We start from the raw sequence: 24,098 nt of genomic DNA on the forward strand, positions 1-24,098 counted from the left end.
TATCTGAGAGATGGAGACAAATTGGTAACTTGATCATTAATGTCTCCTGTACAGGTATCCTTTCCTTCTCTGTCTTACTTCCCCACTCCCTTGCCTGTTTTTGCTGGAATTACTTTTTAAAATAAATTATTTGCTCTCAAATTCTAGTTTCTCAGAGTTGGCTTTTGGAGAACATATCTTGAGTTAGTAATATCTTTTGATAAATAGAAATTCGTAATTTAAATGGATCTAGTTTATCAGTTTTTTTCCCTTCATAGTTAGTGTTTGCTGTGTCCTGCGTAAGAAGTCTTTACCTACTCTAATATCTTGATTGTACCCATGGAATTTTAATTTATGAAGGTGACTGAATGATAACATGGAGACACTAATGCTATTGTTTATTACTTATAGTTCCCAAGAGGAGATGGCATGTCAGGCAGGACCACCTGGGGAAGTACTAGGGTTGGTCGAGAGGCAGAAGGAGCAAGGAGAAACATGGGCAAAAATGCCAAGAAGTTGCTAGGTAGGGAAGTCGCCTATTGGGCAGGAAGTAAAACACAGATATTGAAGTTTGTGATTGGAGGGTTCGTAATATGATTTTCACATGCCCGCAAAATCCAGACTGCAAGGGAGATGTAAACAACTTTAGCTATTAGTTTCACCATGTGATTAATGGATGCCAAATCATCAATTACAAAAGCTATAAAAGTTAATTAGAACACACAAGGCCTTGAAGATATTCTTCTTTATTAATTCCAGATATTTTATGTTTTATCTTTTATACTTAGATCTACAATCCATCTGGAATTAATTTTTGTGTGTAGGTTGAGGGAAGGGCCATGTTTCTTTTTTTCCCATATGGATTCATAATTCTACTGGTACTGTTTATGGAAAAGACACTCCTTTCCCCACTGTTCTGCAGTCAACCTTTGTCATAAATTGAGTGCCCATATATATATTTAGGTCTATTTCTAGACTCTTTATTCTGTTCCATTGGACTCTCTGTTTTTATGTCAATACCATCATTTCTTAATTACTGTAATTTTATTAGAAGTTGACATTCATTCATTAGTTAGTCTTTCCATCTTGTTCTTCTTCAGTGGTGTGTTAGCTGTTTTTGGAATTATCCCCCCGCTCTTTTTTGAAACAGGGTTTCACTTTGTCACCCAGGCTGGAGTGCAGTGGTGTGATCACTGCTTACTGCAGGCTCAACCTCCTGGGCTCAAGTGATCCTCCCACCTCAGCCTCTATGTAGCTGGACCACAGGCATGTGTCACCACACCCAGCTAATTTCTTAACTTTTTTTTTGTAGAGGTAGAGTTTTGCCATGTTGCCCAGGCTGGTCTCAAATTCTTGAGCTCAAGTGATCCTCCTACCTCAGACTCCCAAAATGCTGGGATTACAGACATAAGCCATTGCACCTAGCATGAATTATTCTCCTTTAGTGATATTGATGATAGTTGTTTTCTGTTTAGTGAATTTTATTTATTTTTAATCTTCCAGTTAGTTTCAGAGATCCATTGTAAGAGAACATGACATAACCCATTTGGTGCTAACAACATTTATTATGGCATCTTTTCTAAATTGATGCATATGGTCACAGAACAGTCCAGGTATTGTGCAGTGGGGCTATAGACCAGAGTACCTCAAAAAGAAACATCTGGCTAGGCATGGTGGCTCATGCCTGTAATCCCAGAACTTTGGGAGGCCGAGATGGCTGGATCAGCTGAGGTTAGGAGTTCGAGACCAGCCTAGCCAACATGGTGAAACCCCATCTCTATTAAAACAAAAAAAGAAACATCTTCATATCAAGTACATTATGTCATAATTGTAGTATCCTAAAACTCTACTTCATCTGTCAGTATTGGTAAATTAGTTCAGGCACAGGATCATTCCTCATTCCTCCAGGTTTGGTAACACTGCCCAATTCTAGAGAGCAGTTTAATTTATATAAAATTTATTAATAAAATTTGGAATGTTGATGTTGCTTTATTTTGGCAAACTATAATTGCTAGTGGAATTATGAAAAGTTTTACTTGAACAAACAGGAACCAATGAGGGAAATCCATGTTGTTCTGTAACTATCTGGGAGGTTTGGATTCAGCCTTTTAAAATATTATCTATCTACAAATACTCTTTGTGCCTTTTTCAGTTAATCTTAGTCTCTTGGTGCTGCTCAGGATTGGACTGCATCTCCTTTTGCTATTCAGTTTAAATTGAACCCAAGAGATTGAAATAGAAATGAAAATTGGATACAATGAGATAAACTCTTCTCATTTCCAGACTTTTGGGAAACCAGTACGCTAGGTTAATTATGACAGGTCAATTATTTTGTGTCATTCTTTAGGCTTGCATTGTGGCTAGGCTCATATATAAAAATATATGGGATATGGAAAGAGTAAGAATGTTCAAGAGGAAAACCCATTGTTCTATTAAATATTTATGGTGTCCATCCAAATTTGGGTTTTTATCTTAACAGGTCAATGCTGCTGAATCAAAGATAACAAATTTAATATACTTAAAACATACCTTGGAACTTGTGGATCCTTTAAAGGTAATTTGTATGTGTGTGTATCATACAAAACATGTCCAGATTATTTTTTAACTTTTTGTTCAGAAAAAATTTCAAACTCAGGGAAAATTGCAAGAATAACATGGCCAATTCCCCATTTTTTTTTTTGTACATACTTCACATACACATACACATTATTAGCCTTATTACGCTTACTGAACCATTTGAGAATAAATTGCAGCACCTAAGTACTAAAGTACTAAGTACTTAGGAGACTAAAGTCTCCCAACAAAAAGATGTTCTCTTATATAATCATATTATTATCAAATTCAGAATAATTAATACTGATGCAATACTATTTTATAATATGTATCCCATACTCAAATTTTAAAAATTGTTCTAATAATGTTCTTTATAGCATTTTTTTCCTGATGTAGGGTCCAATCCAGGATCATATCTTATATTTAATGTCATGTTTTTTAAAACTCTTTTGAAGTGGAAAAGTTTCTCAGTTTCTTTGTTCATGATACTGACATTTGGAAGCATAAGGGTCAATTTTTTAAATAGAATTTCCTCAATTTATGTGATTGCTTTCTCCTAATTAAATTCATCTATGCATATTTGGCATTAATACTCTATGATGCATCCTTTTTAGTACATCACATCAAGAGGCACATAATGCCATTTCCTCATTCTTGGTGATATTAACTGATGAATTTCTTCACCATAAATTCAGATTTTCTTTTGTAATTAATAAGTTATTAATCTATGGAGAGTTATTTTGAGAATGTGTAAATAACCCGATCCTCATGAAACTTCCACCCATTGATTGTAGAATTAATTGATAGCTCTTACCTGAAGTAATTATTACTCTGATGGTTACAAGTTGATTATTTTCTCATTAACTTTTAAATACTACACTGTGTGAAACTTGTTTTTATTAAAGTAATAAAGGGAACTGCTTTTGAAAAAGAAATAATGAAAAATATGGAATAATTTTGTTATAGAGGTTATTCTAATAAATATTAACATGGTTTGGCTGTGTCTCCATCCAAATCTCACCTTAAATTGTAAGAATCCCCACATTTCAAGGGCGGGGTCTGGTGGAGATTATTGAATCATGGGGGTGGTTTCTCCCATACTGTTCTTTTGGTAGTGAATAAGTCTCACAAGGTCTGATGGTTTTATAAAGCAGAGTTCCCCTGCACATGTTCTTCTTGCCTACTGGCATGTAAGATGTAACTTTGCTCCTCATTTACCTTCTGCCATGATTGTGAGGCCTCCCCAGCCATGTGGAACTGTGAGTCAATTAAACCTTTTTCCTTTATACATTTCCCAGTCTTGGGTATGTCTTTATTAGCAGCTGAGAACAGACTGATACAGTAAATTTTACCAGTAGAGTGGGGGGCTGCTGTAAAGGTACCTGAAAATATGGAAGTAACTTTGGAACTGGGTAACAGGCAGAGGCTGGAACAGTTTGGAGCGCTCAGAAGGCAGGAAGTTGTAGGAAAGTCTGAAACTTCCTAGAGACTTGTTGAATGGCTTTGACCAAAATGCTGATAGTCATAGGGACAGTAGGGTCCAGGCTGCGGTGGTCTCAGATGGAGATAAGGAATTTTTGGGAACTGGAACAAAGGTCACTCTTGCTATGCAAAGAGACTGGCAGCATCTTCCCCTGCCCTGGAGATCTGTGGAACTTTGAACTTGAGAGAGAGGGTATCCAGGGGGAAGAAATTCCTAAGCAGTGAAGCATTCAAGAGGAAGCAGAGTGTAAAAGTTTGGAAAATTTGCAGCCTGAGGATACAATAGAAAAGAAAATCCCATTTTCTGGGGAGAAATTCAAACCAGCTGAAGAAATTCGCATAAGTAACAAGGAGGCAAAAGTTAATCACCAAGACAATGGGGAAAATGTCTCCAGGTCATGTCAGAGACCTTTATGGCAGCCTCTTCCATTACAGGCCCAGAGGCCTAGGAGGAAAAAATGGTTTTCTGGCCCCCCTTGCTCTGTGCAGCCTAGGGACTTGGTTCTCTGCGTCCCAGTTGCTCCAGCTATGGCTAAAAGTGGCCAACATACAGCTCAGGCCATGGCTTCAGAGGGTGCAAGCCTCAAGCCTTGGCAGCCTCCATGTGGTGTTGAGCCTGCAGGTGCACAGAAGTCAAGAATGGTTTGGGAGCCTCCACCTAGATTTCAGAGGATGTATGGAAACGCCTGGATGTCCAGGCAGAAGTTTGCTTCAGGGACGGGACCCTCATTGAGAGCCTCTGTTAGGACAGTGCAGAAGGAAAATGGGCAAAAGCCCCCACACAGAGTCCCCACTTGGGCATTGCCTAGTGGATCTGTGAGAAGAGGGCCACTGTCCTCCAGACTCCAGAATGGTAGATCCACCAACAGATTGCACCATGCACCTGGAAAAGCCACAGACACTTAACACCAGCCTTAAAAGCAGCTGCAGGGTTCAGGGGGCTGTACCCTGCAAAGGCACAAGGGTGGAGCTGCTCAAGGCTGTGGGAGCTCACTTCTTGCATCAGTGTGACCCGTATGTGAGACATGGAGTCGAAGGAGATCATTTTGGAACTTTAAGGTTTGACTGTCCCACTGGATTTTGGACTTGCATGGGGCCTGTAGTCCCTTCATTTTGGCCATTTTCTCCCATTTGGAACAGGTGTATTTACCCAATGCCTGTACCCCAGTTGTATCTAGGAAGTAACTAACTGGCTTTTCAGTTTCACAGGCTCATAGGCAGAAGGGACTTGCCTTGTCTCAGATGAGATTTGGACTGTGGACTTTTGAGTTAATGCTGAAATGAGTTAAGACTTTGGGAGACTCTTTGGAAGGAATGATTGGTTTTGAAATGTGAAGACATGAGATTTGGCAGGGGCTAGGGGCAGAATTATATGGTTTGGCTGTGTCCCCACCCAAATCTCACCTTGAGTTGTAATAATCCCCGCATGTCAAGGGCAGGGCCAGGTGGAGATAACTGAAGCATAGGTCAGTTTCCCCCATGTTATTCTGGTAGGGAATAAGTCTCACAAGATCTGATGGTTGTTTAAAGGGGAGTTCCCCTACACACGTTCTTCTTGCCTGCTGCCATGTAAAACATGACTTTGCTCCTCATTCACCTTCTGCCATGATTGTGAGGCCTCCCCAGCCATGTGGAATTGTGAGTCAATTAAACCTTTTTCCTTTATAAATTACCCAGTCTCAGGTATGTCTTTCTTAGCAGCATGAGAGCGGACTAATACAAATATATATAGTTAAAATAATGTGGCAAAAGACTTCAAAAATGTTTTCACCTTTCTTGTAATGAAATAAATGGAATAAATCACCAGAAAAATATTGAGAGATTTCATGAAACACAAATTTTAAACTTTGGTATGTCAAAAGCAAAGTAAAAGGCAAAGATAGGAAAAATTTATAACAAATGACAGTTTATTAGTCTGTTTTCATACTGCTATAAAGAACTATCCAAGACTGGGAAATTCATAAGGAAACAGATTTAATTGACTCACAGTTCAGTATGGCTAGGTAGGCCTCAGGAAATGTACAATCATGGCAGAAGGAGAAGGGGAAAGGGGAAACAAGGCACCTTTGTTACAAGGCAGCAGGAAAGAGAAGAAATGCAGGAGGAACTACCACACACTTATAAAACGATCAGATCTGATGAGAACTCACTCACCATCATGAGAACAGCATGAGGGAAACTTCCCACATTATTCAATTACCTCCACCTGGTCTCTGCCTGGAAAAGTGGGTATTATGGGAATTCTAGGGATTATAATTTATGATGAGATTTGGGTGGGGAGACAAAGCCTAACCATATCAGACAGACAAAATACTAATTTCTGTCATCATAAAACTCATGTAATTTCATAGGAAAATATTGAAATGCCAATGGAAATATGGAAAATGACCCAAAGAAGGAAATCAAGGTGATTAATAAATGGTACCAAAAATGTTAACCTCATTATTAATCGAAGCAATACCAATTAAAACCATTGTTCTTATCTGTCAAAGAAGCAGACATTTTCATTTATCTTAAAGGATGTAACTCATTTTTAATTAGAGATCTATGAGGCAGACAACTTATTAAACTGCTGGCAAAAATACAAATTTCACATACTTTACTGGGAATTGTGCTGGAAATGTTTGCAACATATATCTTTTGATCCTGTAACACTACTTCTAGAGATTTATCTGAAAGAACTTTTCAGAAATGTTGGCCAATATTTATGTCCACAATGGTCATTACAGTATTATTTATTTATATCAGTGAGAAATTGTAAGTAGAGTAGAACTGCAATAATTACAGGAAGAGACTATTTGCTTTCTATAGACTGGAATATTGTGAATTATTAAACATTTTTGCCTTGAAAAGTTTTTTATATGTATGGTATAGTATAAGTTGAGCATCCCTAACCCAAAAGTTAAAAATTTTAGATGCTCCAGATTCTGAAACATTTTGAGTACCAATGTGATGTCACAAGTGGAAAATTTTACATCTTGACCTTATGTAATGGGTCGCAGTCAAAATGCAGGTACTCAACACAGTTTATTCAGCATCCTAAAGGGAAAAAAGACCCTCCCAGCTCTCTTCATCTGTAATATATCTTTCCTGTGCACTCCCAGATTCTTCTATGCAAACATTCCCACAAAGGGTAATACAATGACACAGCTGCAGGTCAGATGTGCCAATGGCAAGTTTCCGTGATGCCCCACATAGGGCCAAGACTGATGTGCATTACTGTTTTTTGCTTATTGCCTGCTTTGTCTAGTGGTTAAGATAACAAAAACAAAAAACAAAACAAAGAAAATGTCAGAAAGGCCTGCAGTAACAGTGATAAGAAAAAGAGGAATCACTTACATTTCTGTGTAACACAGAAAGTCAAGCTATTGGGGAAACTGGATAATGGTGTAAGTGCGAAAGGTCTTAAAGAAGCGTATGCTATTAGAATGACTGCCAGATATGACCTAAAGAAACAAACGGATAAACTGTTGCAGTTCTGTGCTGAAAGTGATGAATATAAGCTAATGAAAAATAGAAAAACACTGCATAACATTTTTTAAAAAAGAAAGAAAGAATGGGTCCATCTGCCTCACAGTGAACACATGCCACTTAATGGTATACTGATCATGAAACAAGTGAAGATGTATCACAATGAAATGAAAATTGAAGGGAACTGTCAATATTCAACAGGCTGGTTGCAGAAATTTAAGAAGAAAATGACATTAAATTTTTAAAGATTTATAGTGATTGAGCATCTGCTGATCATGAAGCATTGGAGAAATTCATTGATGAGTTTGCCAAGGTGATTGCTCATGAAAATCTGATGCCAGAACAAATCGATAATGCTGATTAAACATCATTGTTTTGGCATTATTGCCTCAGAAAGACACTGACTACAGCGGATGAAGCAGCCCCTGTGGGAATTAAGGATGCCAAGGACAGAAAACAACTATGCTGGGCTGTGCTAGTGCAGCAGACACACATAAGTGTAAATGTGCTGTGATAGGTAAAACCTTGTGTCTTTGCTGTTTTCAAGGAGTGAATTTCTTACCAGTTTATTATTATGCTAACAAAAGAGGCCTGAATCACCAGGGACATTTTTTTTCCAATTGGTCTCATAAACATTTTACACCAGCAGCTCATGCTCACTGCAGGGAATCTGGATTGGATGATGATTGAATTATGTTGTTGTTCCTTGACAACTCTTCTGTTAATCCTCCAGCTGCAATTTTCATCAAAAATAATGTTTATGCCATATATTTTCACCTAAATGTGACTTCATTAATTCAGCCATGTGACTGTGACGAGATTATCCTTAGATCAATGAAGAGTAAATATAAAAACAGTGTTTTAAAATTTTTTAATTTTTATTTAGTTTTGGGGATACATGTGCATGTTTGTTATGTGGGTAAACTTGTGTCCTGGAGGTTTGTTGTACAGATTATTTCACCACCAAGGTACTAAGCCTACTACCCAATAGTTATTTTTTCTGCTCCTCTTCCTCCTCCCAACCTCCACCCTCAAGCAAACGCCAGTATCTGTTGTTCCTATCTTTGTGTCCATGAGTTCTCATCATTTAACTCCCACTTTTAAGTGAAAACATGGGGTATTTGATTTTCTGTTCCTGTGTTAATTTTCTAAGGATAATGGCCTCCAGCTCCATCCATGTCCCTGCAAAAGACATGGTCTTGTATATATATAACTGCATAGTATTCCATGATGTATATAAACCACATTTTCTTTATCCAGTCTGTCACTCACGGGTATTTGGTTGATTCCATGTCTTTGCTATATTATGAACAGTGCTGCAGTGAACATTCGTGTGCATTTGTCTTTATGGTAAAATGATTCATATTCCTCTGCATATATACCCAGTAATGGGATTGTTGGGTTGAATGGTATCTGTGTTTTCAGCTCTTTGAGGAATTGCCACACTGCTTTCCACAATGGTTGAGCTAATTTACATTCATACACCAACAGTGTATAAATGTTCTTCTTTCTCTACAAGCTCACCAGCATCTGTTGTTTTTTGACATTTTAATAATCGCCATTCTGACTGGTGTAAGATGGTATCTCATTGTGGCTTTGATTCACATTTCTCTAATGATCAGTAATATTGAGCTTTTTTTCATATGTTTGTTGTCCACATGTATGTCTTTAGAAAAGTGTCTGTTCATGTCCTTTGCTTACTTTTTAATGAAGTTGTTTTATTCTTGTAAATTTAAAAAACGCTTTCTTTTTTTTTTTTTTTTTTTGAGACGGAGTCTCGCTCTGTCACCCAGGCTGGAGTGCAGTGGCGCAATCTCGGCTCACTGCAAGCTCCGCCTCCCGGGTTCACGTCATTCTCCTGCCTCAGCCTCTCCGAGTAGCTGGGACTACAGGCACCCGCCACCACGCCCGGCTAATTTTTTTTTTTTTTTTTTTTTTTTTTTTTTTAGTAGAGACGGGGTTTCACCGTGGTCTCAATCTCCTGACCTTGTGATCCGCCTGCCTCGGCCTCCCAAAGTGCTGGGATTACAAGTGTGAGCCACCGCGCCCGGCAAAAAACACTTTCTTGAACAGCGTGCTAGCAGCAGTGAACAGAGGCACAGATGTGGAAGTTTTTTTAGAGTTGCAGTCTTGCTCTGTGCCCAGACTGCAGTACAGTGGCACAATCTTGGCACACTGCACCCTTGAACTTCTAGGCTCAAGTAATCCTCCCACCTTTCCTGAGTAGCTGGGAGTACAGGCATATGTTACTACGCCCAGCTAATTTTTAAAAAATTTTTTTATAGACAGGGGTCTCGCTATGTTGCCCAGGCTGGTCTTGAACTCCTAGGCTCAAGCAATTCACCTGCCTCATCCTCCTGAGTCACTGGGATTACAGGTGTGAGTCACCGCACCTGACAATGGAAAGTTTTCGAAAAGAGTTTAGTATGAAGAATGCCATATATGCTGTTGCCAGTGCTTGGAACATAGTTACTAAAGACATGGTTGTGCATGCCTGGCACAACCTCTGGCCTGTGATGCTGTTCAATGATGATGATAAAACAAGGTGGTGACTTTGTAGGATTCCATATGTCAAGTGAGAAAAAATTATGTCTGACCTCCTAAAGTATGGAACATGTATACTTTCAGAGTCTGTCAGTAAGCTGGAAGAACTGGGTGTTAAAGTTTGTATTTATTTATTTATTTATTATTTGAGATGGGGTCTCACTCTGTCACCCAGGCTGAAGTGCAGTGGTGCAATCTCAGCTCACTGCAACATTTGCCTCCTGGGCTCAAGCCATCCTCCCACCTCAGCCACCTGAGTAGCTGGGACCATAGGCATGCATCACCATGCCCAGCTAATTGTTTGTATTTTTGATAGAGATGGGGTTTCGCCATGTTGGCCACGCTGGTATCGAACTCCTGAGCTCAAGCAATTTGTCCACCTTGGCCCCTCAAAGTGGCGGGATTACAGGTGTGAGCCACGGCACCAGGCCAATTGACATTTTTAACATCAATAATGAGGCCCCAGCTGTTCATTAATCAACAGATGATGAAATAGACAAAATGGTTCTGATAAAAGGTGATCATGACAGTAATGACGATGAAGATGATGTTGTAACACTGCAGAAAAAATGCCTATAGATATGGTAAAAATGTATGATGGGCTTATTGAAGATCTACAGTTTTTGTTAAGCAAAATAAAATTCCTATTTTTACCGTATAAGAATGGAGCAGCACACATTCATAACAGAACAAGAAATCATGTCAGTTATAAAATCAAAGAGAAATTTCTATGACAAAAACCATTATTAATGAAGCAGATGACTCTAGAGGAAACATTTTTAAAAGCGGGCCAGCAAAATGCCTCCGTATCCTTAGAATACCCACTTCCTGGTCCCTTAACTGTTTCTGATGTTTCATCTCACTTAGAAAAATAAAACAGCTTACAGTAACCTCTTAATCAAAATATAGCATTATAGGTGGATACTGAAAATTATTAGTTGATGCTGTCATTTAAGAGCTGATGCAGGTACTCTGGGGGTGCTACCGTGCTGTTACCCTGAACACATTTTTTCACTATATTAATGGTATATCATTTTTTTTTTACTGTTAAGTACTTATGGGTAAATAAATGTTAAAAAATGATTGCTTATTGGTGGCATATAAATTCAGAGTTGGGAATGATAGTGATGCGAAACAATCACAAATTGTCCACGTAAGTGACTGAAATAGTGACACCTTTGCTTTCTGGTGGTTCCATGTACACAGACTTTTATGCACAAAATTATTTAAAGTGTTGTATAAAATTACCTCAGGCTATGTGTATAAGGTGTACGTGAAACATAAATGAATTTCATGTTTAGACTCAGGTTTAATCTCCAGAATATCTCATTATGTACATACGCAAATATTCCAAAAATCCAGAATCTGAAACTTCTGATCACAAGCATTTTGGATAAGAAATACGCAACCTGGATTAAGTCAGGGGTTGGGGAAGGAGCATACAATGATATAAAATTATTTATTTTAGATACTGACAGGAAATATACTATAATATTTAGAATGTTTATCTTTGGACGATAGTAGATTTAATTTTTTTCTTTCAGTTTTAGTGAAGTTTTTAGTTTTTATCTGTCTGTGCATATTGTTTTCTGTTCATAAGCAAAAAAAGTTATTACCATTGCTTCATATCAAACGAAAAAAGGAGGTAGTGATCTAAAAAGCTAAATATGCTTTTTCTTCTTCTTTTCTGTTTATTTAGTTAGTGACCCCCTCATAGTTTTCATTAAGCAAAATAAAATTCTTATTTTTACTATATAAGAATTGAGAAATTGCTCTGTTTATGAATATACAAAGCACTTTTTTGGTTTAATGTGTATCTAACCTAAATTTTGGAATTATATGTAGAGTACTCTAAATGTACAACAGTAGTTGTTTAAGTACCTATATATATATAAGTAGTTGGGTGTTAATAATTAGTAGAGAGGCAAGAAAAATAAAATTTATAATAAGCAGTGGATGGCACTAATTAGCCATGTACTCTTTATTTGGAAAAAGGGAAAGATACAGTCTATCCTCAGCTATATAGTTAAAAATATATTTTATGAGTATATAAATGCGGAAATGAAGAAAGCACTTGGTAAACTATAAAGTATTAAACAAATGTAAAATGATATGTTTGAATGATCTTGTAATTGATTATCCTTAACTTTTTTATTTTATTCTTTAATAGATTGCTATGAAGAACTGTAACACACCTTTATTAAGAGCTTACTATGGTTCCTTGGAAGACAAGAGGTCTTTGTCACTCAACCATTAATAAAACATAAGATTATTCTCTTCTTCCTGATCGTAACTGATTTTAAAGACTCTAATTGTATTCTATGGAACAATTACTTGAGTTTTGGTTTACAGAATCTTTAACCTATTCATCAAAATTCTAATTTTACATTTCACGTTATAAGTAGAATAAATAGGGTAACAACACATTGATTATTTGTGTTAAAGGACAATTAGAATAGCATGAAAACTTGAAATCCAAGCACAATTTTAATATTTCTTTTTAAAGCCATGCTCCATGGAAAGACTTGCAAATAATAAAAATATATTTCTTTATTTTGTTAAATCATGAAGGGTCTAATGTAACAAAAAATAGTAGATATAAATATTGAATACAATCTAAATGCCGTTTAATTTTAACAACATTAAATTATTAGCAGTAGTTGTGGTCTGAAGAACTACTGGTTTAGTCCAGACCTTGGTTCTGAACTGAAAAGATTTGTGATACTTAAGAACTATTATTCTATTAATTGAAGATTTATCCCCTGTGTGAGGCCACACATTGAAGTTAATAATAAAACTGGCTTAATTACAAATAAAATATAGAATGGAATGAAGGAAAGTTGAGGAAAATATGTGTTATCAGATTTCTGGTTTGCATAATCACTAAACTTTACCACTGATAATTGTGAGGTTCCTGTTACGCTGTCTACATATGTGTTTAGTGTCCCTTGCCTCTACTGAAGGCAGGGATCATATGTTATTCTTCTCTGAATCTCTTCGCCTAGCACAGTGCTTGATACATGTGCATGAAGCCAGAATTTTTATAACAGTTCTTTAGAGATATATTTGGTACCCACAGGCACATCAGTATATGTAATTTGTGAGCTCTATTAGCAGATGTAGAATTGCTTTTGGGGTCCTGATGCTGTTTTAGACTAGTTCTGACTGATAAAACAGTATAAATATGAAATAGTCACAGCTCTAACTTAAGTAAATTTAAATATTTGTTGCTTAATTAGTTATTTCAAAATAACTTTCAACAAAAATTTGCTATCATCAATTGTGATTCAAATTATAAATTAAAATAACTCTTTGACTTATTGCCTATAATGTTCTTCTTTTGGCCTTAATATTAGGTTTGGAATCATACTTGAAAAGATTAAAACAGTAATTAATGATGATGCAAGATACATGAAAGGATGCCTAAACATGAGGACTCAGAAGTGCTATGCAGTGAGGTCTAACATAAATGAATTTCTTGACATAGCAAGAAGAACATACACAGAGATTGTAGATGACATAGCAGGTAATTTATTTATTTGATAATGTTTTTCTGTCTTGTAGGGATGAAACAGCCTTTTCAGGACATGCTGTCCTTTTTTTGCTGCTCATGACTAGCCATACATATTTTAAATTTATTTTTTGTTACCAAAACATAAGGTTAGCATGTAGTGCCATTTAAGGAAACAGCATATGTGGCAGCCTTCATACTAAACTCCATTTGAAAACCTTCCATTGCCAAATGCAGTAGCTCATGCCTGTAATCCCAGCACTTTGGGAGGCCAAGGAGGGCTGATAGCTTGAGTCCAGGAGTTTGAGGCTAGCCTTGGCAACATAGCTAGTCTTTTGTAGAGACAAGACGTTGTCTCTACAAAAACTGAGAAAATTTGCCAGGCATGGTGATGTATGCCTGTAGTCCCAGCGACTCTGGAGGCTGAGGTAGGAGGATCACTTGGATCACTTGAGCCCAGGAGGTCGAGACTGCAGTAAGTTATGATTGTGCCACTGTGCTCAGCCTGGGCGACAGAGTGAGATCTGTCTCAAAAAAAAAAATTATTAGAGTTTGAAAGTGCAACAAGACCTCCTATTTATGTATAAAATAATAAGAATTTAAAAACCGTGTGACTCTTTAAAACAGAGTGATTTTTCTCATTAAAATTTATTCATTTTGTTTTGTTTTTGTTTTTCTTGTTTCTGGTCACCAGGAATGATATCACAACTTGGAGAAAAATATAGTCTTCCTTTAAGGACAAGTTTTAGCTCTGCTCGAGGATTTTTCATCCAGATGACTACAGATTGTATAGCCCTACCTAGTGATCAACTTCCTTCAGAATTTATTAAGGTTCATTTTAGAGTGGTTAGGAAATTAGTGTTTCTGATTTTATAGAATTACATCTACATATTTTTGGGACTTCTTGAGTTTTGCAAGCCAAATTTCTGAATGTTCTATATCTTCTCCTATTCCTACCCACCCACCTAACTAATATACTAATCTAAGAGTGATTTAGAAGCTTTTGCAGAAATACCAAACTCAGTGTTTTCCACAGTTCTGGGAGCTTGTGTAAGAAAAAAAGGAAAATGAAGAAAGAACATCCAAAAGCTGTTTATGATAAAAGAAATTAGGAAAATACCACAGCATTTGCCTGTTAAAGGTTTAAAAAGTCCTGAAGTAAATAAATCTACTTAACTTTAAAAAATCTAATATTTCCAAACCTTTATACCACAGGAATAATTTTTCCTATATAGCTCCTTTACAATATACCAGTTTGGGAAAGTCTAACCCACTCTAATCTTGGTTCCATCTGCTTAGGGGGTACATTTTGATAAGAACAAACCATTTAGCTTTCAGGCTTTTCGAGCTTGAGTAAGATTAGAGATTGAGTTGAAGTTCAGATATAGGACAAGGGCTGCGACAGGGGTCAGAGATGGAGTGAGGATCACTGGATGTCCATCATGCATGTTACTTGGTAATAAGATGTAGTGTTTTTAACATTTTAAGACCTATCAGAGTAGTCATCCCAGATGAACTAGGTCAAAATATCCTGCTTTTTAAAAATGAATGTATGGGTTAAAAAAATTTGGCTTTATCCTTTGAAGTGATCTTCCTCTTATGTTTCACAAATATTATTTAGAACTTTCTTTGTGATACCATATCTCAAAGTTTAAAATGATTAACCTAAATACCCATATTTCTGTTGTTTAAAATCTTATATTTCATAGTAGTGTGCATTTATCTTGACATTTGTTTTTTAATCTCCCAGCAGATTTCTAAAGTGAAAAATTCTTACAGCTTTACATCAGCAGATTTAATTAAAATGAATGAAAGATGCCAAGAATCTTTGAGAGAAATCTATCACATGACTTATATGTAAGAGCATTTGAAGTATTTGAATATTGAATTAAATTGGTTTAATTTGAGAAACTGTTACAATTGTGTTAGTTTAATTTTTATCTAATTACAGACAATTGTAGAATTATGCATGTTAGTAAAGAAAGTCTTTGTGATTAGAATCAGTGAGCCTCACAGAAGCTTCAGGGAAGATCTAATTGCAAACAAATACTGTTATAATTAATATTTCTATAATGTGCATTCTACCATGATGTAGAACTTGGCATATCAGGGGCTTACCTGGGCTTCATTCAGTTTATTATTTTCCTATGGTCTGTAAGTCCTCAGCTTCTTATACCTTGATATTAATAATTCAATAGCAATATCACAATAGTGTCGGTTCTTTTGCTGGTCGTGAAATAGTAGCAATATAGCCAGAAAGAAGAAGTAGAAGATTTAGAACACTTATTAGGCTGAAGTAATAAAGAGAAAGGTTGGGCTTTCAAGACAATTTCAAGGCATGTACCACAAACATTTTAATATATAGTAAGTTTTGGGTACATATTTATCTTTGCAAGAGAAAAACTTTTGCACTATATCACAGTATAACTCTGTCTTATAAAAACTTAAATAATTATATTATTCAGATATTGTGTCTGTGTGCACATGCGTGAGTGAGAGAACAAGAACGAGAGAGAAAGAAAAAACAGATGAGAGAGAAAATGCATATAGTTTTTGTGTTGAACTTAACATTTGGAAATTCACAAAGTGATTAGCAAATGGGATCTTTCCAAGTATAATGAGGGCTTGATTTGACCTATATCAAATATTTTTAATGATAAAAACTTATTTTATTAATATCATATAAAAGCAGTTATTTCAAAAATATTATGTTAATACACCAGAAGATAGATTCTTTGCCACTAAGTAGCTGTGATCTTGAGCAAAAACTTCAATTTCCTCATCTCTAAAATGAGACAGTTGAACAATAGGCTTTATCTATAGTGTATAACTCAGATGTGAATATTATTTTACTTCAGGCAATGAATTTAATATTATTTTACAATTACAATGTATGTCCCTTTTGAAAAAACATTATTACATGTCTTACCAAACCTGTTTTCAGGATAGTGTGCAAACTGCTTAGTGAGATTTATGAACATATTCATTGCTTATATAAACTATCTGACACTGTGTCAATGCTGGATATGCTACTGTCATTTGCTCATGCCTGCACTCTTTCTGACTATGGTAAGTTGCTTTCTTTGGAATAAACATATTGCATACTTAAATTTGTATTCAATTCAAACAATTTGATATAATAATTATGACATTTAAAATTTTTAACTTGAAATAGAGTCTCTTGCCTCTGGTCCTAGACTAAGACACAGAATAAAGAAAGTGAGATTACCCTTAAAAATTTTTTTGAAGTAAAAAATTATTCTCTCAGAAATTGGCAAACCAAAAAGAAAAAATTGCAAGAAACTGAAGATTCCCCAAATAAGAAAGACTGCAAGAGCTGTCTCCTTGGTAAAAATGACAGTGATCTAAATTTATAAAGTTCAAATCTGAATACTTATTAGAAGCAGTGCGATAAATATTAATAGAGAGAAATGCATCTCCAGAGTGAGCATTTTAATCCACTAGCTCTTTAGATGTGAACATACCAAAATTAGGAATTATGTAATTTATTTTTATATCCCAAGTCTATACAAAGGCCATGAATATAAATGTTAAGTAATTTTCTCGTGTTAAATGAATACTTCGAGTTAGTGCTTTGACATTTCTTATCTAACTTACCAGTAATAACCATACTCCAGTATGCAAATTTACTGGACTAGTATGGATAATTATGGTTGAATAATTGTAGACTTCATTACATTAAAAACATTGAAATTTCTAATGTAAATCAGCAGTAAAATTTCTAAAATGTTATGTTAATTTACTTTTATGGGAAGTATCTTAAGATTTGTTCATATTTCTTATGGAAATGTTAACTTTTTCTATTGGTATTTTATAGGCCAAAACTTTTCAAATTTTTATATTTCCTTTGCTTCAAAACTCTACTTTAGGGGTCAGATATTCCAATGGTAGTGTTTTTTTTTAACTATTAAGAGATTTAGTCTTGCTTCATTTTAGTTTGAGAAGGATCATTCTGAAACTCCGTATCTATAAATAATGAATTTTTGAAAATACTTAAAATTTTTTTTCTAACCTCACTTTTATGATGAATGTTTTCAAGTTTATCTGTGCATTTTAGATAAAGGTATGGAACATTTTGGTTTTCACATATACTTTCACCCTCTTCCTCCTCCCCCCACCTCAGGTGGTATCCATAGAGACCTGATCCTTATTCGTTTCTATAAATTAACAAATTATTTGTGTTGATCTTCTCTATTCTCATTCTCTGAAATTTCATTTTATACAAAATTTCTCCATGGGCTTAGAAAGAATTATTTTTATATTTGATTTTATTCTATAATCATACCTCAACTTATAAGCTAGGTGTTTGAAACCAGCCTGGACAACATAGCTAGACCTCATCTCTAAAAAAAAAAAAAAAAAAAAAAACTGGTGAGAAGTGGTGGCAGGTGCCTGTACTCCCAGCTTCTTGAGAGGCTGAGGCAGGAGGATGGCTTGAGCCCAGGGGTTTGAGGCTGCAATAAGCTATGATTTTGCCACTGTATTTCCAGCCTGGGTGACAGATCAAGACCCTGTCTCTAATAAATACATAAATAAATGCTAAGCGTGCCAAATTTGAAATAATATTAAAGTAGGGAAGTAGTGTTTAAGGTAGAGTAAGTAAATGTGCAACTCTGTAGTAACAGTAACCAATTATGATTTTTAAAGTACGATCATTGAGTACTTGGTTCTTTTTTATTTTTATTTTTATTTTTTTTGAGACAGAGACTCACTTTGTCAGTCAGGCTGAAGTGCAGTGGCACAATCTCAGCTCACTGCAGTCTTCACCTCCCAGGCTCAAGAGATGCTCCTATCTCAACCCAACAAGTAGCTGGGACTACAGGCGTGAGCCATTATGCCTGGCTAATTTTTTTTTTTTTTGTAGATATAGGGTTTGACCATGTTGCCTAGGCTGGTCTTGAACTCCTGAGCTCAAGCAATCAAGCAATCCACCCTCCCAGGCCTCCCAAAGTGCTGGGATTACCAGCATGAGCCACCACGCCTGGTCTACTTGGTTCTTTTTAATCTACACAAAGTTGAAAATTTTATGAACTATTTTGGAGCTCAGGACAGTGGTAAAGAACTAAATTCTAGAGTTCTCTAGAAGTAAATAAAAGTTGTGATAGTGATTAGAGTGTGTCCATTATAATTTAGAAGAATTTGGGTGGGGATTTGGGATAGTATAATACCTTAATGTTATTATTCCAAATTGACCAGTGTGAAAATCACTAAGATATAGACAATACATACACACTACAAAATCTTTAGACGCAAATATATTAATCTTTAAAAACCATTCTATTTTTTTTCTTAAGTTCGACCAGAATTTACTGATACTTTAGCAATCAAACAGGGATGGCATCCTATTCTTGAAAAAATATCGGCGGAAAAACCTATTGCCAACAATACCTATGTTACAGAAGGGAGTAATTTTTTGATCATAACTGGACCAAACATGAGTGGAAAATCCACATATTTAAAACAGATTGCTCTTTGTCAGATTATGGCCCAGATTGGTAAGTTATGGCTTTATTTATAATGACCAGTTTGACACTCTTTTCAGAATGCTTTGCGCCTAATTTTTTTAGGGCCATGTGCCTAATTAACCCGAGAACAGTGTGGAGCAGATTCTGTTACCTAAAAGTATAACAGTGTGTCTATTGTGTAAACTATAACTTTACTATTTGATATTTATTAAGCTCCATCCAATTTCAATTGCATTGCACTAAATTTTTTTTGGGATACTACAAAATTGGGAACATTCTTACTATAACTCTTAAAGTTGCATCAGTTATTACTAAATTGAATCATGCAATTATTTCTGGTTCAGAAACAAAGTTTGTTGTGAGAAAAAGTGAAATGAGTAGGTTAAGCTGTTGCCTTTAATAATCCATGTGAGTTTTTCCCAAAATTATTAAATATAATATTGAGCAGAGAAACATTTCCCTTAACTTGAGGGGTACCAATAACTTGGCCATAGCAGTTGATATATTATACATACACATGTGCATATGTGCATCTAAATGGCTGTCACTGACTCAACACTGTCACCTATTTCTTAATATGGAGGCACAGCTTAACTCCTAATTCTGAAAACTGGGTTTCCTTGAGAACTATATGAATCAGAGATGAGGTACTTGGCCAAAATGAAGTGGTTCTCAAGCAGGGGTGGTTTTGATCCCTTACCTCCCAACTCCCAGAATTTGGCAATATCTGGAAACATTTTTGGTTGTCACAACTGAGGGGAATGTAGAGTCCAGGAATGCTGTCAAACATCCTACAATGCACAGAACAGCTCTCCCTCTCCACGCTCCCCTGCTTTCCTCACCCCACCATACACACACACACACACATAAGAAAGATTTATTGATCCCAAGATACTAGTAGTGTCATGGGTGAGAAACCTTGGTCTAATGTAATGAATTGTAAGGAGAACAAAGCAATAATAATATTGGTGATACAGTATAAAGTCACCGTTAGTACTGGGACAATCAGAGACGAATGAGTTAATGAAGAGTAAATATTTTATTGATTTTGTAGGTTTATTGGAATTAAAAGGACATTTTAGCTAATTTCCCTCGCCTTATAAGAATGCTGTCTGATTCATGTAAGACATAATACTTCTATTTGAATAGCTATGAGGAGCTCTGTTCTATAAAAAAAACAGGCTGTCCAATTGCTGGACAGCCCTAATAGAGTATTCATTACACTGAACTGAAACCTGATTTCTATAATTTCAACTCGTTCGTCCTTATTCTTCTATGTACTACAGAATAATCTAGTATTTATTCCCAATATTAGCTCTTCAAATACTTGAAGATAATTATACCTCTCTTGTCACTGACCATCTTAAACCTCTGAAACACCTCAAACATATATAATATTTCATATAGTCTGACCATAAGACACCAGTGGTACTTGAAAGGCATGAAAGTTAGGACCATAGACTTGGAAGGTAGATCTAGCTTGTCCAGTTACTAGCTGTGTAATCTTAGGCAAATTACTTCACCTCATTAAGCCTTGGTTTTCCTATCTGCAAATGAAAACTATGGTAACACCCACTTCTAATAATTTTTGTAAGGAATGAGGTAATAAAAATAAAATGCTATGGATTTAAGGGGAAAGTATGAAAAAGAAGGAGACTTCCCAGGCAGAGGTAAGAGCGTATTCTAAAACATAGAAGCAAAAAATTATTAATACTATGATGTGCCCAAGGAATTACAAAAAAGTAGTCGAGAGGCTTTGTACTTCCTTTGCTTTGTAGAGCAAAGAGTAACTGTGAGGAGTAGCAGGGTATAAAGCTGGAGAGATGGGCAGTAGTTAGGTCATGGAGGGCTTTAGGTATTTACCTGAGAAGATTGAGCTTTATCCAGTAATCTGTAGGGAGCTACTGAAGAAATTTAGTAAGAGAATGGTAGGATCAGATTTAACTTTTAGATAGATGATTCTAGCTGGTGCATAGATGAGAGCTAGACTAGAAGCAAAAATACCAGCCAGGAGGCTTCTGTAATAATCTAGATAAGAAAGGTTGAGAAACTTTTTGATGGAGGTTAAGAGAGCAGAGAAAATACAAACATATACCACTTAATAATATATGCTATGTGTATATATGTAGGGTATAGATATACCTTCTATATATAATATAAATATATATTATATACATTATATATATAAAACATATATATAATACCATATATATACTACCTAGTATATATATACTCACATTGGGTGTGTGTGTGTGTGTGTATATATATATATATATATATAAAGGTATGTAACATTTTGGTTTTCACATATACTTTCACCCTCTTCCTCCTCCCCCCACCTCCTCCCCCCACACTCAGGTGGTATCCTGAGTGTGTATGTATATATATATATATATATATATATATACACACACACATACACACTGGGTACATATATATGTATGTATAACCTTCACATTTATTTCACATTTATATAATGAAGGTAATATATATATGTATATATAAGGTAGTATATGTATATGTATTATATATATTATATATGTATTATCTTATATATGTATATTATAGGTATATATTATATATGTATTATATGTATATATTATATATAATACCTTATATATACATGTATATTACCTTCATTATATAAATGTGAAATAAATGTGAAGGTTGTACATATATACATATATATCTGTATATACACACACACACACCCAGTGTGAGTATATATATACTGGGTAGTATATAGAAGGTATTATATATATATATTATATATAATATAAGATATTATATACATTACATAAAATATATATACAATTATATATAATATAAGGTATATATATATTAATATTATTAAGGTATTATATATAAGGTATTATATATATTTTATATATTATATATTATATATAATATATAATACCTTATATATAAAATACCTTATGTATACTACCAGTATATATATATTATATTTATTTAGTAGCAATATATTAGGCACTTAAGGTATGTTTTTAAATGGTCCTAAAAAGCAATGGCAACAAAAGCCAAAATCGACAAATGGGATCTCATTAAACTAAAGAGCTTCTGCACAGCAAAAGAAACTATCATCAGAGTGAACAGGCAACCTACAGAATGGGAGAAAATTTTTGCAACCTACTCATCTGACAAAGGGCTAATATCCAGAATCTACAATGAACTCAAACAAATTTACAAGAAAAAAACAAACAACCCCATCAAAAAGTGGGCAGAGGACATGAACAGACACTTCTCAAAAGAAGACATTTATGCAGCCAAAAAACACATGCAGAAATGCTCACCATCACTGGCCATCAGAGAAATGCAAATCCAAACCACAGTGAGATACCATCTCACACCAGTTAGAATGGCCATCATTAAAAAATCAGGAAACAACAGGTGCTGGAGAGGATGTGGAGAAATAGGAACACTTTTACACTGTTGGTGGGACTGTAAACTAGTTCAACCATTGTGGAAGTCAGTGTGGCGATTCCTCAGGGATCTCGAACTAGAAATACCATTTGACCCAGCCATCCCATTACTGGGTATATACCCAAACGACTATAAATCATGCTGCTAGAAAGACACATGCACACGTATGTTTATTGCGGCACTATTCACAATAGCAAAGAGTTGGAACCAACCCAAATGTCCAACAACGATAGACTGGATTAAGAAAATGTGGCACATATACACCATGGAATACTATGCAGCCATAAAAAATGATGAGTTCGTGTCCTTTGTAGGGACATGGATGAAACTGGAAAACATCATTCTCAGTAAACTATCGCAAGGACAAAAAACCAAACACCGCATGTTCTCACTCATAGGTGGGAATTGAACAACGAGAACTCATGGACACAGGAAGGGGAACATCACACTCCGGGGACTGTTGTGGGGTGGGGGGAGGGGGGAGGGACAGCATTAGGAGATACACCTAATGCTAAATGACGAGTTAATGGGTGCAGGAAATCAACATGGCACATGGATACATATGTAACAAACCTGCACATTGTGCACATGTACCCTAAAACCCTAAAGTATAATAAAAAAAAAAGAAATTATTTTTTTGATCACACTATTGATCAATAAAGTATTAGTATTGATCTCAATACTAAAAACATGTATAAAACTTAAAAATTTTAATTTCCTGTGATACTTCAAAAAAAAAAATATATATATATATTAGGCACTTAAGGTATATTTTTAAATGGTCCTAGCACTCAAAAAGCTTAGTCTCATACAAAGGTAAAATGTCCATCAAAGTTACTATTGTGTCATAATATAATAAAGGTAAAATTCTATTTTTGAGAAAGAGGTATTATATATATGGTATTTTATGTAATATATAATATATATATTATGTATAAAAAATATATAATACCTTATATATAAAATACCTTATGTATACTACCCAGTATATATATACTCACACTGGGGGTGTGTGTGTGTGTGTGTGTATACACACACACACACACACACACACTGGGTACGTATACATATATTACCTTCACATTTATTTCACAGTTATATAATGTGAAGGTGATATATATATGGTATTTTGTATATATAAGGTATTATAGTGTATTATATATACTATATATATACTATATATAATGTATTATATATACTATATATACTATATATATACTATATATAATGTATTATATATACTATATATACTATATATATACTATATATAATGTATTATATATACTATATATACTATATATATACTATATATAATGTATTATATATATACTATATATAATGTATTATATATATACTATATATAATGTATTATATATATACTATATATAATGTATTATATATATACTATATATAATGTATTATATATATACTATATATAATGTATTATATATATACTATATATAATGTATTATATATATACTATATATAATGTATTATATATATATACTATGTATAATATGCCAATTACACTGATAGTATATTATATATACTATATATACTATATATAATGTATTATTTGTTATATATAGTATATATAAGGTATGATATACAAGGTTTATATATTATATATA

At 34.8% G+C, this 24,098-nt stretch overlaps 1 protein-coding gene across 1 annotated transcript in view; it reads left to right on the plus strand.

Annotated features, from left to right (window-relative positions):
• The window catches only part of MSH4 (mutS homolog 4), a 139,274-nt gene that overhangs the window by 80,883 nt on the left and 34,293 nt on the right, over positions 1-24,098 (plus strand). Inside the window, exons 9-15 of the mRNA XM_063624058.1 lie at positions 2,459-2,533; positions 12,200-12,264; positions 13,386-13,555; positions 14,235-14,371; positions 15,294-15,397; positions 16,485-16,609; positions 18,856-19,056. Of these exons, the coding sequence (XP_063480128.1) occupies positions 2,459-2,533; positions 12,200-12,264; positions 13,386-13,555; positions 14,235-14,371; positions 15,294-15,397; positions 16,485-16,609; positions 18,856-19,056 (877 nt within the window). The remainder of the gene's footprint in view (positions 1-2,458; positions 2,534-12,199; positions 12,265-13,385; positions 13,556-14,234; positions 14,372-15,293; positions 15,398-16,484; positions 16,610-18,855; positions 19,057-24,098) is intronic.

This window comes from Symphalangus syndactylus, chromosome 12 (genome assembly GCF_028878055.3).
Source record: "Symphalangus syndactylus isolate Jambi chromosome 12, NHGRI_mSymSyn1-v2.1_pri, whole genome shotgun sequence".
Taxonomy (NCBI): Eukaryota; Metazoa; Chordata; class Mammalia; order Primates; family Hylobatidae; genus Symphalangus; species Symphalangus syndactylus.